The 15,283-nt window shown below is 48.2% G+C and overlaps 4 protein-coding genes across 10 annotated transcripts in view; 3 read left to right on the forward strand and 1 right to left on the reverse strand.

Annotated features, from left to right (window-relative positions):
- The first annotated feature begins 729 nt into the window (after positions 1-729).
- LOC148316590 (complement C1q tumor necrosis factor-related protein 3-like) lies at positions 730-1,905 on the forward strand. Its single transcript, XM_088285708.1, has 3 exons — positions 730-944; positions 1,017-1,154; positions 1,573-1,905. Exons 1-3 carry the CDS (start codon positions 767-769, stop codon positions 1,842-1,844), a joined length of 588 nt encoding a protein of 195 aa, XP_088141834.1. The 5' UTR covers positions 730-766; the 3' UTR covers positions 1,845-1,905.
- A 483-nt stretch (positions 1,906-2,388) lies between these two features.
- Positions 2,389-8,190, reverse strand: LOC148316591 (myosin-6-like). Of its 2 annotated transcripts, XM_088285698.1 has the most exons (2): positions 5,314-8,190; positions 2,389-5,208 (listed from the first exon to the last, which is right to left on the reverse strand). In XM_088285698.1, exons 1-2 carry the CDS (start codon positions 8,188-8,190, stop codon positions 2,389-2,391), a joined length of 5,697 nt encoding a protein of 1,898 aa, XP_088141824.1. The 2 variants fall into 2 exon arrangements, with proteins under 2 accessions (XP_088141824.1, XP_088141822.1); XM_088285696.1 differs by having other exon boundaries at positions 2,389-8,190.
- A 779-nt stretch (positions 8,191-8,969) lies between these two features.
- On the forward strand, positions 8,970-11,669 carry cox7a2b (cytochrome c oxidase subunit 7A2b). The gene is made up of 4 exons (XM_088285709.1): positions 8,970-9,411; positions 10,254-10,343; positions 11,298-11,382; positions 11,488-11,669. Exons 1-4 carry the CDS (start codon positions 9,394-9,396, stop codon positions 11,544-11,546), a joined length of 252 nt encoding a protein of 83 aa, XP_088141835.1. The 5' UTR covers positions 8,970-9,393; the 3' UTR covers positions 11,547-11,669.
- A 933-nt stretch (positions 11,670-12,602) lies between these two features.
- col12a1b (collagen, type XII, alpha 1b) overlaps positions 12,603-15,283 on the forward strand; it is a 66,284-nt gene continuing 63,603 nt past the window's right edge. For 3 of the 6 annotated variants that reach the window (XM_088285674.1, XM_088285668.1, XM_088285672.1), the window contains exons 1-3: positions 12,604-12,777; positions 12,908-12,978; positions 13,787-13,896. In XM_088285674.1, coding sequence (XP_088141800.1) covers positions 13,824-13,896 — 73 coding nt within the window. In that variant the 5' untranslated portion in view covers positions 12,604-12,777; positions 12,908-12,978; positions 13,787-13,823. Of the gene's footprint in view, positions 12,778-12,820; positions 12,979-13,735; positions 13,897-15,283 lie in introns of those variants that run through there. The other 3 variants (XM_088285671.1, XM_088285669.1, XM_088285670.1) reach the window with 3 other exon arrangements.

Here is a 15,283-nt window from a genome sequence, read left to right on the forward strand (position 1 = left end):
TGAAAGTGCCCAAATTAAATAAATACACCAACTGTCGAATTCAAATGGTCAATAAGTGTTTTATTTATTAAATATGTGTCAAATTAAATTACCGATAATTATATGCAAGAAAATAATTATTATAGTAATTATTTGTTGACGCGTTGCAGTGTTTATTTATACACCTGATTGGTCGCGTTGCTCATCAAGTCAAGGCAAATCGACCCCAGAATAATCGATCGATGCTACCCTGACCTCCCCAAGTCGTTTTTTTTTTCTCCTTCTGCCCTCAGTGGGTGACTTGAGTAATGGTAAGCCTAGGAATTTCTAAAACCATCTTAGAGGGCGACTCCACCCAATGGTCACAAATTCGTCATATTTGCACCAACGATTGGCATAAAATATAAGGTGGATCGCCCGTTGTCCCGTTTCTAAAATTGTCCCTCCTTGCCTTGGGAGTCTATGACGTCTTACCGGTACGCTTTTTGGTTCTAGTTGATCAAGTTGTACAAATGTGTTATTTTCTTTTTTAAATACACATGTACATATTTTACGAATGCTGTATGCCATACCATTATACAATGCCACCTGTTTTTTTTTTGGGGGGGGGGTCGAGTCGCAGAGCATTTTGCTATAGTTGCGTTTGGCAGATTGTGTGCAAATGTTTGTGAACAAAGTCTGCATTTTGAAGGTGAACAAACTTTGCAGAGACAGCAAGGGTGAAGTTCAGGCGAAAAAAAGCGTTAAATTAAAGTTGAGAAGCCAGTCCAGTGCTCATTTTAGCAAGATGACGCGCTCATGCTTGACCACTGCGGCGACGTTGTTAATTGTTTGCGCTGTCAGCAGCCTTCAGGCTCAGCTGTTTTTCGGCGACGAGCGTGTCAAATCTGAAGCGGATGGAAACTTCCTCTTGCACCAGCTGGCGGCGCGCGTGGACAAGCTGGAGAAGGACGCAGCTGAAGCAGGTCAGTTGATGAAACCACTGAGACGTTCCCAGAGCCCGTGAAGCTTATCCGTGCGTATGCGTGTGCGTGCAGCCAAACCTCCGGTGTCCTTCGCGGCTGGGCTCGTCGCCACTCAGGATTGGACCCACTTGGGCCCCTTCAACACAGACACCACTTTGGTGTTCAAGAACGTGATCACCAACGTGGGAAATGGCTACGACTCCAACACAGGTATGACGTCTTCACCTCTTGAACCAAATGAAATTCATGTAGATTGAACTATTTGCTGCAAGACTGAGATCCTATATCCCAAAACGTTCTTTCTTTAAATAATTGTACTTAAAATCCTCAAGATTTATTTCCCGAAAATTAAAAACTTAAATACTATAAGAGTAAAACCGGAGGGTCGAGATCGCGGCTGTAGGGCGGGGGTGGGGGGGTGGACTTTTTTGCAAAAAAGGGTCAAGTGCCCAGCTCTGTTGAAATGCATTTTCATGTGTGGAGAAACAAATCAAATCTCTGCAAACACTCCCAAAAACAAAATGGCCAAATGCCTTTTATGTTTTATTGTAATTTGAACACCATCTTGTGAGGGCCTAAAAGTGTAGCATGGCGGTACAACTAAACACAACCCACCCTCCTCTCACAGGCATCTTCACAGCCCCCGTCAGGGGTATCTACTTCATCCTCTTCAATGGCAACGTGGGCAATTCAGGGACCTTGAACGCAGCCGTGATAAAGAATGGCATCAATATGTTCGCCATCTACGACACGCAGGGCACGTTCAGCAGCGCCACCAACGGGATGCCGCTGATACTGGAGGAGGGAGACAAGCTGTGGGTCACCTTGTGGGCCAACAAGAGCATCTTTGACCAGAGCCGACTCAGCACCTTCAGCGGCTTCCTCCTCCAAAAGATATGAAGGCCGCGTCGGCTCACAGGAACGCGCATAAATAAAAAATGTTTTTGTCATAAACACCAAACCAGGACGTGTTGTGTGTGTGCGTGTGCGTGCGCGTTGTATGACGTTGGCAGCCTGACGGTGATGTCGGATGAAACTCTTATTTTGAAGAGAACAGACAGGAAGTTGTGCCAACACACACGCGTTTATTTGGACTTCAGTAACTTTTATTGTCAAACGCTTCTTTCGTGAAGTCACATTGTGACGCTGTGAATCAAAATTTCAAAGAAGTCACGTGATATACTGGAGGCCGCCTGTTGGTTTAGAGTGGAATTCATCCGAATCATGTCACAACGTGTGTTGGTGTCACGTGTCTTATTGGTTCGTATTTCCAGCCTGTTTGAAAAAAAAAAACACAAAAGATCACGTTAAATACTTGACATAGGATGTCAAAATGTGACATTAGTTGTACATAAATGTAAACTTTTTCTGCTTGTTTTTAACATGCTCTTTAGCGTGCTGACCTTAGCGTCCTGTTTTGATTGACAGGTGCCATTCTTCTAAATCAGTCATCCAGGTTCTTCTTGGTACCCCCGTCTCTGGTCTTGGCCCTCAGCTTGTTGACTTGAGTCTCGGCCACATCGGCTCTCTCCTGCGCTTCTTCCAGCTCGTGTTGCAGCTTGCGCACTTTGGCCACGTTCCCGTTGGCCGTCTCTTCAGCTTCTTCCGCGGCGCGTTTGTAGGATTTGACTTTCACCTGCAGCTTATCCACCAAGTCCTGGAGTCGAGCTATGTTCTTGCGGTCTTCCTCCGTCTGGTAGGTGAGTTCTTTGATGCGACGTTCGTACTTGCGGACGCCTTTGACGGACTCGATTCCTCTGCGCTGCTCCGCCTCCAGCTCGTTCTCCAGGTCTTTGATGCGGACCTCCAGTTTCTGGAGTTGTTTTTTGCCCCCTTTCATAGCGATCTGCTCGGCCTCGTCCAGGCGGTGCTGGAGGTCCTTGATGGTTTGTTCCATATTCTTCTTCATGCGTTCCAGATGCGCGCTGGTGTCCTGCTCCTTCTTCAGCTCTTCTGCCATCATGGCCGCGTCCGTGATGGCCTTCTTTGCCTTTTCCTCGGCATTGCGATTCTCTTGGACCACCTCCTCCATTTCGTTTTGCAGGTGCAGGAGGTCCGCCTCGTGCTTTTTCTTCTGGTTGATCAGGCTGGTGTTCTGCGAGTGCAGGAGCTGCATGCGCTCGGTGGAGTCGGTCAGTTCCTGCTCGGCCAACTTGCGGCTTCTGTCCGTCTGCTCCAGTGCGGCCCTCACCTCTTCCAGCTCAGCCTGGATCAAATTGTTTCGACGTTCTAGGACGGCCATGTTCTCCCGCAGGTCATCGTTCCCATGCTGGATGTCATCCAGTTGCAACTGGGTGTCCTTCAGGAAGACCTGGAGGTTTTTGAGTTGTTTCTGCGCGTCGACCGCTTGCCTGTTTGCTTGGCTGAGTTGGATCTCCATTTCGTTGAGGTCGCCCTCCATCTTCTTTTTCACTCTCAGTGCTTCATTGCGACTCCTGGTCTCGGACTCCAGAGAGGACTGGAGCGAGTCCACCATGCGTTGGTAGTTTCTCTTGGCCTGCTCCATTTCCTCGTCTTTCTCCGCCAATTTCCGCTCCATGTCTGCTTTTACTTGGTTGAACTCCAGTTGGGCTCGCAGGATTTTGCTCTCTTCGTGCTCCAGAGATCCTTCGGCTTCCTCCAGAGCTGACTGTAGCTCTGCTTTTTCTTGCTCCAGTTGTTTCCTCATCTTCTCAAGTTCACAAGCACTTCTGCCACCCTCCCCGAGCTGGTCATTAAGGTCCGAGATCTCCTCCTGCAGGTTCTTGTTCTCTCTCCTCATGGTTTCCAGGTGGTCCAGGCACTCCTCATAAGCATTTTTCAGTTTAAAGAGTTCAGTGCTGAGAGTCCGTGCCTCCTTCTGGGAGGCTTCCAGCTCACATTGGGACTCCTCAAACTTTTGCTTCCACTCTGCGAGAACTTTATCGAAAGCTCGTTGTTTTTTATCCAGTCCCGCAGAAGCTGCATTGGACCTTTCCAGGTCCAGCATCAGGTCCTCAATCTCATTTTGGAGCCGGTGCTTGGTCTTCTCAAGCGACGAACATTTGGCATTTGCCGCTTCGATGGCTTCCTCAGCCTCCTGCAGTCTCTGAACCAACTTCTTTTTTGCTTCCTCCAGCTCCTCGGTTCTCTGGATGGCGTCAGTTTCGTACTTGTTCCTCCACACTGAGACCTCGTTGTTGGATTTGGACAGAGCTCTCTGCAGCTCAGCCTTTGCTTCCTGCTCCTCTTCAAACTGTTCTCGGAGCAGATCACAGTCGTGGCGGGCCGACTGCGCGGCGTGTGCTAGTGCGTTCTTCGCCTTGACTTCCTCTTCCAGTTGTCTGCGCAGGTCTTCTACTTGCTGGTTGTATGAATTCTTCCCTCTGGTGAGCTGCGAGATCAAGCAGTCCTTCTCCTCCAGCTGCCGTCCAAACTCACCATTCTCAGCAAGAAGCTTGGCTCTTTGGGTGTTTAAATCATTGGAGGACCGTTGAGCCTCCTCGTATTTGCACTTGTACTCCGTCATGTTGTCCTCCATTGTTCGGCAGATTTTCTCCACGTTGGATTTGTTCTTGGCCATGCTTTCCATGCTGGAAGCGAAGTCGTCCAACTCAAGTTTCAGCTCACTTTTTTCCTTCTCCAGTTTCTGCTTGACTCGCTGGAGGTTGTCGATTTGCTCACCCAGTTCGGCCACACTGTCGGCGTGCTTCTTCCTCAGCGCGGCGGCCGTGGCCTCATTCTGGAGGGTAGACTCCTCCAGCTCCCGGCGCAGCTTCTGAAATTCTGCGTCCCTCCTCTTGTTTAGCTCCACTTGTGCTGACGAGGCCCCGCCCGCTTCTTCCAAGCGTTCACTGATATCCTCTAGCTCGCGGGAAAGATCCGAGCGTTGCTTCTCCACTTTGGCTCGCGCCGCACGCTCTGCGTCCAGCTCCTCCTCCAGCTCCTCAATCCTGGCCTGGTTTTCCTTCAGCTTCTTTTGGAGCTGTCCCGAGGCAACCTGCTCGTCCTCCAGTCTGGAAGTGATCTGGGATGCCTCAAAGTCTTTTTTCTTGAGCTTCTCCTCCAGTTGCTGCTTGTCATTTTCTAAATCCATCACGCTCTCTTGAGTTAGCTTCACGTCCCCCTCGAGCTTCCGCTTGGAGCGCTCCAGCTCCATGCGAATCTTCTTCTCCTGTTCCAAGGAGCCCTCCAGGTCATCCACCTGCTGCTCCAGCTTCACTTTGGATTTGTTCAGGGTGTTGGCTTTGTCCTCCTCGCTCTGAAGATCATCCAGTACCTGCTGGTGAGCCTCCTGCAGCGCCTTCTTCTCTTTGGTCAGCTTAAGGATGCTCTCGTCTTGGGATGCCATCTCCTCACTTAGGTTCCTTACCTTATTCTCTGTGGCGTGTTTCTCTTTCTCAACTTTGGCCAAAGTCAGCTCAAGGTTATCTATATCTTTCTTTAACTCGGAGCACTCGTCTTCCAACTTCCGTTTCTTGGCCGTGAGGTCTGCATTCAGTTCTTCCTCGTCCTCCAGTCTCTCGTTTATCTCCTTGAGCTTCGCCTCTTGTTGAATCTTGCTTTTGATGAGCTGCTCGCATCGTTCTTCAGCGTCCGTGAGCGTGTCTTGCTCTGACTGAATTTGCAGAGTTAAATCATTCTTCTCCTGAAGGAGAGTCACGATCTTCTCCTCCAGTTCCTTCCGACGCGTTTCGGATTTCTCAAGGGCTTCTTTCAGCTTGTTGAACTCGTCCTTCATATTGGCCATCTCCTTTTCAGACTCGGCACTCTTCAGCAGGGGTTTGATCTTAAAGAAGAGCTTCATCCACGGCCAGTTCTTTACGCTAAGGAATGAGCGAAGGTTCCACTGGATGAGCATGAGGGCGTCTCTGCGCTCGACTAGCTTAGCAAACTGGGCCCTCATGAGTAGCGCGCGAGCGTTGGCCTGGATTCTGGTGATGATTCGCGAGAGCTGTTCATCTCGCATCTCCTCCAGTGTACCCAGCAGACCCGCTTTAAAAAAGACTTTGGTGTGGCCAAACTTGTACTGCGTGTGGTCAATGTCCAGCGAGGAAAGCAGCTTCTCAGCACTCTTCTTGCAGTCCATAAACTGACCCTCAGGGATGGCGGACGCATTGAGGATTCGGTACCTCTGTTTGAAGTCTCCGTAGAGGACTCGGTTGGGAAAACCCTTCCTGCAAATTCGAATGCCCTCTAGGACTCCATTGCAACGCAGCTGGTGCATGACCAGACAATTGTCCATGACCCCGGGAGTCTTCCGCTCATTTGGAATCAGGCAGCGTACAAAGTGGGGATGCGTCGTCTTCAGATTCGTCATCAGCTTGTTGAGGTTCTCTCTGTGAAGAGCCGACACCGTCTGAAAGGATGAGCCCTTCTTCTTCGTTCCTTTGCCGCCTTTGTCGCCACCGTCAGCGCCTGCGTAACTGGAAAATAACAGACTGAGAAGCTTAACGGAGGACTTCTGAAAGAGGCCGACTACGGTTTCATTGAGAGGATCTTTGTTTTTCACCAGCCAGTTTGTGATGTTGTAGTCCACGGTGCCGGCATAATGGACAAGGGCGAAATGAGCTTCGGCTTTTCCCTTAGCAGCCCGAGGCTTCTCAAACATTTTGTTCTTGCCCAGATGATTGTCATAGAGCTTGGACTTGAAGGTCTGGTCGCTGGCTTTGGGGAACATGCATTCCTCCTCCAGAATGGACATGATCCCAAGAGGCTTCTCAATGAGATCAATACAAGCTTGAAGGTCCATGCCAAAGTCGATGAACTCCCAGTCGATCCCCTCCTTCTTGTACTCTTCTTGCTCCAGAACAAACATGTGGTGGTTGAAAAACTGTTGCAGTTTCTCGTTGGTAAAGTTGATGCACAATTGCTCGAAGGTGTTGAAATCAAAGATCTCAAAGCCAGCGATGTCCAGGACGCCTATGAAGTACTGCCGGTGCTGCTTGGTGGCCAGGGACTGGTTGATCCTGACCACCATCCAGTTGAACATCTTCTCATACACGGACTTGGCCAAGGCGCCGATGGCGTAGTAGACCTGGTCCACGCTTTGGCCTTTGGTCACGTACTCATTCCCGACTTTGACTCTGGGGTGGCACAACCCTTTGATGAGGTCGGCGGAATTGAGACCCATCAGGTAAGCGGACTTGTCCGCCGCCTCGGTCCCGTCGGGCTCGGCTTGCTCCTCCCGCTGCTTCTGCTTGAACTTTAGGTTCCCGTAGTGCATGATAGCGCCCGTCAGCTTGTAGACGCCCATCTTCTCCTCAGTGGTGAAGCCCAGCACGTCAAAGGCGCTGTCTGTGGCCATCAACTCCTCCGAGTCGTTGATGGAGGCCACCGTGACTTCTCCCTGGGAGATGTAGGAGTAGTCATACGGGTTATTGGTGATCAGCAGCAGGTCAAGAAGGTCTGGCTTCTGATTGGACAGAATCTGGTAGAAGATGTGGTAGTTCCTTTCAGCTTTGAGCTGGAAGGTGACGCGGGACTTCTCCAGCAGGTACGTCTCAATATCTGCGGAGGACAGCTTGCCGCTGTTCCCGAAGTGGATTCTTATAAACTTTCCAAAGCGAGATGAGTTGTCGTTCCTCAATGTTTTGGCGTTGCCGAAGGCTTCCAGGGCTGGATTAGCCTGGATGATCTGATCCTCCAGTGTGCCCTTGCTGGGGTCCTTTTTGCCAGCACCGCCAACGGCAGCAATGCTGGCAAAGTACTGGATAACCCTCTTGGTGTTGACGGTCTTGCCAGCGCCGGATTCTCCGGTGATGAGGACAGACTGGTTTTCCCGATCGGTCAGCATGTACTGGTAAGCGTTGTCGGAGATGGAGAAGATGTGAGGAGGAGCTTCGGTCCTCTTCTTTCCTCTGTAGGCTGCCACCACTTCGGCATCGTATACGGGAAGCCACTTGTACGGGTTGACAGTGACACAGAAGAGGCCGGAGTAGGTGTAAATCATCCAGGCGGCATAGCGCTCCTTCAGGTTGAACAGCACCGCCGGCTCGTGGAGGAAAGTGAACATCGCCATGTCTTCGATCTTGTCGAATTTGGGGGGATTCTGCGGATGGACGTCGGCCTCCTTCACGCTCACCGTGGTCCCGTCCTCCTTCTTCACCTTGACCGCGTCGCCCTCTTTGCTCTGAATTTGTCCCTTCATGTACTCAACCTTGTCGTCCACCACGAAACATTCTGTCTTGATGTCAAACGGTCTGGTCTGAGCTTCCAGACGCTCCTTCTCCGACTTCCTGAGGTACGGAGCCGCCTTACCGAACTCGCCCATCGCTGCATCGGACATTTTGAATACGAAGAGAGTCAAGCTAAACTGTGATGCCGCGACAAGATGACGCGCTTTTAAAGGCGCCCGCGACACCAAACAAGGAGATGAGGCGCAGGAAAACCAAGAAAAGGTGGATGCTAAATCTGTCGGAGAAGATGCGGCAAGGTCACAGCGGTGACCTTGGACTGTTGGGAGGCCATATTAGGAAGAGCACAAATGCTGCTTATCAACATCACCTAGCGGTCCTCACACTGCTTCTTTTAGAACATGTCATGCCCAGTGCAACACACACACACACTCGTTGTGATGGTAACAAACAAAACAACGAAAAAAAACTGAAACAGTTCTGTCTCAAATTTGAGGGCCGATTTGTTTGTGTTTGAGCGTGTGTGCGTGTGTTACACTTTTTTATCTAAGAGACACTTTAAAAGTATGTGTGTGCAACTGGTTTCCTTTTTTTTTTTACTTTGTCTCTCTCACACATTATCGTTATAAGAAGTGATTGACTGGTGACCAGTCAAGAGTGTAGTGACAGAAGCCCGTCTCGTCCCAAAAGGACTCAATTAATTTCATGTGTTGATAAAAATTATACAAATAGAACACATCACACGCACCACAAAATATTTTGATTGTGCAGAATTTCACGTTCATTGTGCACATCTGACAAATAAATATTTTTAATCTTGAATTTTAAAATCACAAATAGAGCACTCTTTTTTGTATCTGATACTTTCACTGTATGTTATTTTAAGTAATCGTAATAATCTACCTTTTTTTCTGGGCTATATTTAAACCGTTCTTTTTTTTTTACTATTGCAAATGTACTTTTAATTATGCAAAGTACACTGAATTAACTCGTGTATAAAATAAAGGGGCCTTGCCTTGTCTGTTACAAGGACATGACGTCTTGATTTGTTTTCCATCGAATAGGTATGCTTCAGATCGTTAAACACCTCCAGTGGAATCCGCGAGAAGTATAAATGTAAACTAGGTTATTGTTCAATCGTGTCGTCATAAATTAAGTTGCTTTTTTGTTTTTGTTCTCTGCGAGGACAGGCCAAGGTGACTCGTCTGTTTCCAACAAAGGCCGCAAGGGGGCAGTAGAAAGTGGTGGTTAAATACGGTCTACTGAAAGCAGACGAAGAGGGAAAACCAAGACGACGACGAAGATAACAAGCGGAAGTCGTTTGTGTCCTTGTGAGGGAAAGGCGATCCTACGAGATGAATCGCGGCATTTTTGTAAGTCCTCCTCGTCCCTCGCAGCTCGGCGAGCTTTGCGAGCGTTTGCCTGTGTTGCTGCGCTGGGCGCCATTTGACACGACGCGGTCCGTTGAGCTCCGTATGGCCTCAAAAGAGCTCGGCTAGGGGGTCAAAGGCGGCTAATGTCGTCGCGCTAACACGCTAGAACTTTTTGTAGCACTCGTCAAGCTTTTGCAACGTCAGGGAAGAATACGAAATCAAATGTTACAGTTTTTATCGCAAACGCAAAAATGCTATGTTAATTTTTTTTTAAATTTCCCAATCAAACTTTAATTTCCTTCTTCGTCTGTAGAAAAACATTATTTAGAAAAGCTTCAAAAATGTAACATAAAATGAGCCGACAACATGCATTGTGGCTGTTCCGTGCGAAGAATATTTAATTAACGAGAGGAATAAAATAGGTTACGAATCTTCAAACCTGGCGAAAATGCAACAAACTCCAACTATTTCACTGTAATATAAAGATCAAGAGGTTAGGTGGGACCTAAGTTTAAAACTCCCCCATGTGCTCTAAACAGAATTAATTGCATCTAAAACCACATTGAAAATTAACTTTAGCAGTGAACGTATTGCAGGCACCAAATGTCAAGGGAAAAAACGGACAGAACAACTGCAATCCTGGTGGCTGTGTGCTGTAACGACCACTAGATGGCGACATTGCCAAAGGAATGGCGATCCATAGGGAAGGGCACTCAGGCGAACGTGTTATTGTGTGAGCCGATCCCGGACTTGGATCGCGTATATTGCTGAAGATGCAAGCTTCTCTTCAATTACCGTTGTCAACGTGTCCAGAACTGATGGTGTTGTCCTGTCGTTCCCAGGCGCTCCAGCAGGTGGCGCGGCGGACATTTTGCGGCTCGGCTCGGAGGCCTGTGGAGAACCAGGTCCCCAAGAACCAGAAGCTCTTCCAGGTAGCCCGGCGCCTCACACCTGCAACTCGCAGGCGTCCGTCTGTCCGTTCAATGGAGGCCTCACGTTCAACCTCTGCTTTTAATTTTCTTGGCCTTAATTGTAACAAGATGTACACAAGTAGCAGTTGGCCGAAAGCACACAGTGTCATGCGTGGTGGGATACCATTGAATGAATGTGGAACATACTTGAGGTTAGCATGTTGGCGTGCCCTTCGGCGACCGTTCCACTTACTCATACGGCCCCTTTGGAAAATTAATGACCCAGCCGTGAATTTTGTGCTTGTTTTTGACTCCCGCGCTTACACAGTTTTCCGAATAAGAGGCCAAGCGTGCTTGCTTCGAGCTGTTTCTCATTCTCTGGAACACACAAATGGGCTTTGCATTGATTTCAATGGCGAAGATGATCCGGCGCCTTATTATTTTGTGTTTGATTGCGACATGAAAATTCGACTTTGCACCCGCTCGCAGTCCGAAAGAAAGTTGACGGCGGCGACGACGCGCCACTCGCCAAACCTCAGACGTCAATCAACGCCGCAGTGACAAGCGCCCGCGTGACGGATAGAAAAACAAAAAAGCAAACATCTGATGCGTGTCTTTTTTCCCTTGTGTGACATTCTTATTCCATCGTTCCTTCTGCCATCAATGAATGATCGCTCGTCCGTTATTTATGTCTGGGCTCAGACGAGCTACCGGCTAGACGTGTTTGATTAGGAAGCAAACCAACGAGAATGTGCACGTGTGCTAGTGGCACTTAGCCTGCTTGGTCAGCCACAAAAACAATTTCAAATGTGCTGATACAAACGTCCCGCGTGGCAAATGTGTTTTGGAAAGTCCTTCTTTTTTAAGGATAACATGAAAAGAAACGCAAGCTACTGTTGATGCTCAAACAAGCTCCCAAAAAATAAATAAATAAATCACCCACATAACATAACGCGTGTGTGTGTGTGTTGTCAGGAGGACAACGGCATCCCGGTGCATCTGAAAGGTGGCACGGCCGACGCGCTGCTCTACCGAGCCACCATGACGCTCACCGTGCTGGGTGAGTGAGCCTCCCAAAAAAAAAAAAAAAAAATCATGCACGCGTGGTGACGTCATGTATCTTCTCACCGCGCGTGTGTTGTTTTTGTTGTTTGGCCGTGCGCAGGTGCGGGCTACGTGGTGTACGAGCTGCTGAAGGCGGCCAACCCTCAGAAGAAAGCGTGATTCCGCCTCCATGTCATGTTGAGTGTGATGATGATGATGATGATGATGATGGTCGTGTTCCTTTCATGTTCTTGGGATCAGTATTTATTTCCCCACAAGATCAATTAAACTTGTCATGACCAAGCTGTCGTCGCTTCTCCTCTTGTAATGCACAAATGGCTTCGAGCACGTCGCCATATAGCGAGAAAACATGAAAAACTATACTTTGTAGGCCGCTTTAGCGTATTCCAAGCCAATTTCAAGCTTTCCTCAGCACCTGTTATCACTGAAGAAATGCATATAACATCACTTTGAGGAAAGGAAAAAGAATCTGACGCAAATATAATATAAAAAATACAAAAAGAAATGTTCAAGCGAAGCCGGTTTTATAAGGTCGGGCTGTATATTCTTACTTAAAGGAAATAAAGAGGATCGGCTTGCTGCATCTTTTATTTCTGGTACGGCCAGGTGAGTTTGCTGTAAAACTAAAAACGAGCGGTCAAAATTCATTTGCTGTGATTTGAATTGTTGGAGGATGTTCCAAAGGTAAGAATATTAAAAATTAATATCTCTGACAAACTTTTAATGCCAAAGTTTTTTACATTTAAATATCCGAAAAGAAGTGCAAATTTGATCGTGCTTTTCACCGCTGCCACAGTCGCGCACCATGTATCAAGCATAACGCCAGCCAAGTGAATACGTCGTCTTGCTTCAATTTTCCCAATTGTGAAAGAGGCTAAATTGAGGGAGCAAAAAGTTGCCAGCAGCTCGCGGGCGGCGCTTTTGACGGCGGCCACCAGAGGGCGCCCACGCGTTGGCTGGAGCAGCTTCTCGTCCTTTTTCCTCCGACCTTCGTCCGCCACGTGAAGACCAGACTGACCTGCTTTTAAAAAGGTGAATACTTGCGAGTCTTGACGAATATTTTCAATCCGACTATTTGCGATTAGAGAAATGATTCTCTTGATGTGCAGCGTCAGCACAAAAGCAATGAGCGCATGTGAGAAGTCTCAAAGTTTCCTAGAGTGACTTTGGTGTTTGTGGTCCGCGGGGTGGGCAAAAACCCCCTCCCCCTTTGAAATAGGGCGCGGAGGGGAGGCTCGGCCCACTTGGAGGAAAAATCGACGACGCCCGCCGAACTGCGACCACAAGCTCGCAACACCTCCGAGAAGCGCACGAGCTCCTCTTCCTCCTCCTCCTCCATCCTCCTCCTCCCCCTCTCGCTCCTCTTCTCGGCGGCGGAACCAAGCTTCAGGTTGGTCACATTCATCGATTAAGTATTGACGACGACGTCTTCACGTTTGCTCACTCCACGTTCGCGGTGTCTTCTTCTTTTTGGTTATCTTTGCTTTTTTTATTCTTGTTGATCTTTGTCTCTCGCGCAGGGCAAAGGTTTTGTCGATCAGCGCAAGTCGAAGTTGTCCGCATCAATTTGACGTTTGACGTGCGTGCGCAGGTACAACATAATCTTACTTCTTTTCCTATCTGACTTTCGTTTCCTTCCTTCCTTCCTTCCTTCACAGATCTCCCCTTGCTCCCTTCAGTCCTCCTCCCGCTTTCTTCTTGCTCTTCTTGTTTCCCGAACCTTCTCGTCCTCAACCACCTCCTCTGGTTTCCTCCTTCCTGCTGTAGCCACTTCTACTTCCCCTTCTTCCTCCCTCCTACTTCTTTCCTCCTTCCTTCTCTGTCAGTACCTTCTCCTTTCCCCACCATCTCCTTCCTTCGTCCTCGTGCTCTTCACTTTTTCATCTTGCTCCCCCTTATTCTTCAGCCAGCTTCTCCTGTTTCCTAACCTCCTTCCTCCTTTTTTCTCCTTTGTCGCAACTTTTCCTCTCTCTCTCCTTCCTTCTCCTGTTTCTTCCCTCTTTCTCTTTTCTTCACACCTCCTCCTGCTTTCTGCTCCTCCTCTGGTGTCCCCCATCCTGGAATTACCAGCTACCTTCTTACACCTCCTGTTTCCGAACCCCTTCTTCCTCCTCTTGTGTCCTCCTTCCTTCCCTTTTCTCAACACTGACTCCCGTTTTCTCCTCTTTCCCCTCCCCTGATTTCTCCTTGTTCCTTGTGGCCTCCTTCCTCCTGTGACCTCACTAGCTCCTCCTCAAGTTTCCTATTCCTCCTCCTGCTCCCGTTTCCCCTTCGCTACATTAGCCCACCCTTCCCCAAGTAGCCTCCTCATCTCCTGGGTTCTCACATGTCGTCCTCCTCCTCACATGTCGTCGTCTCGGCGGTGGCGGTGGCGGCGCTGTTGGCGGCGCTGTTGGCAGTCGGCGTCCCCACTGTGGTGAGCCACAGGAAGCCAAAATGAAGAGTGGGCTGACTCTGGTGGCTGCCGCGCTTCTGGCGCTGGTGCTCTCCTCTTCAGCCCAGGACCAAGGTAAGACCTCCTCCTCCCCCTCCTCCTCCTCATCCCTTGACCTTTCACCTCTGCCTTTCCTGGTGTGCCTCTTATTGTAGTTGTGAATAAAAGAAAGCGATTATTCGAGTGAGTTAGTGTGAGAGCGTGTGTGTGTAATTGAAATTTTTGTTGCTGATGTTTGCTGATTATAAAAAAAAAAAATAACTTGCTGTTCATATTCCAAATGTCATTGAGGAATTGTCCAAGAAATTTCAGGTGACGCTCTATTTTTCTTTGCATTTCTTTTTGATGCTGCTTGGAGTGTTTCCATGAATGCATAGCACACCTTTGGAAAGCAAATCTGAACTGTTGGGCAGGATGTGTATTTTTTTTTTTCCTGACATGCTTTGTTATTGTACAAGTCAACTGAAGGTGCGTGTGCTGCTGCAAACTACACAGGTGAGATTGTGATCTGAAACTGTCAGCGCGCTCCTAGTTCACCAATGAGAGTGGGTGAACTAGGAGCACAATTTCCATGTGGGGGGAAAATGCAATCACAAAATGCACATACAATTCAATCTGATGCATATTATTATAACATAATTCATTTTCTGATTTTTGATACTGCACAAAAAGCTAGCAGTCATTAAAGTTAAAAGAAGTGACCATTTAGTAAAAAAAAAAAAACTGACTAAAATGAAAACGCTTAAGTCAGCTGGCAATCTTCCAGCATGCATTTTGCAGGGTGGCCGCCAGACGGCAGCCTTACTCAAAGCCTCCGTGCAGCCTGTGCGAATAGAAAGCGAAGAAAAAAAATAAATAAAAGAGGGAAAAAAATTAAGGGAAACTAGCCATCAGGCGAGCGGCCAACTTTCCTGCCGGGTGATTTCTCCTCATGGAACGCAGAGACTAAATATGACTTCAACTCATCTTTTTCCACAAGTTGAACACCAAGGGGGAGGAGAAAGGGGGAAGGAGGGGGGCGTGCAGTCTGCTTATTTTCTCCCAAATGACACAAAGTGAGCTCGCTCAAAGGAAAATGAAAAAGACAAAAGAAAAAAAGTCTGTTCCGTCTGACCTCCCGTCACCTTGGCTCATATACTCCCTCCATACGGTAGAAACCATCCCGCTACGCTACTTCAAATGTGATTTTAATCAACCAACATGAACATCAGCATAGTAGGCCTAAGTGTTCACCAACTTCCAGACAGTTTCTGAAAATGGCATCGTTTGAACATTAACGTCGCATGTGAATATAACAAAACGATTTTGTTGAAATTCGTCGTTCGACACAGGTTGAACATTTGATTGAGGAATACTTTTGCTGGTCACTGGAGGGAGCCAGTGTACCACTAGTGGAACTTGATGACGTGATTGGTTAGAAAAAGTAAAACAAAAACATCCATTTGTTAATCTAGTTGAATTT

The sequence above is a fragment of the Idiotropiscis lumnitzeri genome, chromosome 21, assembly GCF_059441095.1.
Source record: "Idiotropiscis lumnitzeri isolate Australia: NSW breed Sydney's pygmy pipehorse chromosome 21, RoL_Ilum_1.0, whole genome shotgun sequence".
NCBI classification, from domain to species: domain Eukaryota; kingdom Metazoa; phylum Chordata; class Actinopteri; order Syngnathiformes; family Syngnathidae; genus Idiotropiscis; species Idiotropiscis lumnitzeri.

Coding starts and splice junctions, on each gene's coding strand:
- LOC148316590 (XM_088285708.1), top strand. CDS start 767: ATGACGCGCTCATGCTTGACCACTGCGGCGACGTTGTTAATTGTTTGC. Junction 945..1,016: donor GAAGGACGCAGCTGAAGCAG/GTCAGTTGATGA, acceptor GTGTGCGTGCAG/CCAAACCTCCGGTGTCCTTC. Junction 1,155..1,572: donor TGGCTACGACTCCAACACAG/GTATGACGTCTT, acceptor CTCCTCTCACAG/GCATCTTCACAGCCCCCGTC.
- LOC148316591 (XM_088285696.1), bottom strand. CDS start 8,190: ATGTCCGATGCAGCGATGGGCGAGTTCGGTAAGGCGGCTCCGTACCTC.
- cox7a2b (XM_088285709.1), top strand. Junction 10,344..11,297: donor AGAACCAGAAGCTCTTCCAG/GTAGCCCGGCGC, acceptor GTGTGTTGTCAG/GAGGACAACGGCATCCCGGT. Junction 11,383..11,487: donor CATGACGCTCACCGTGCTGG/GTGAGTGAGCCT, acceptor GGCCGTGCGCAG/GTGCGGGCTACGTGGTGTAC.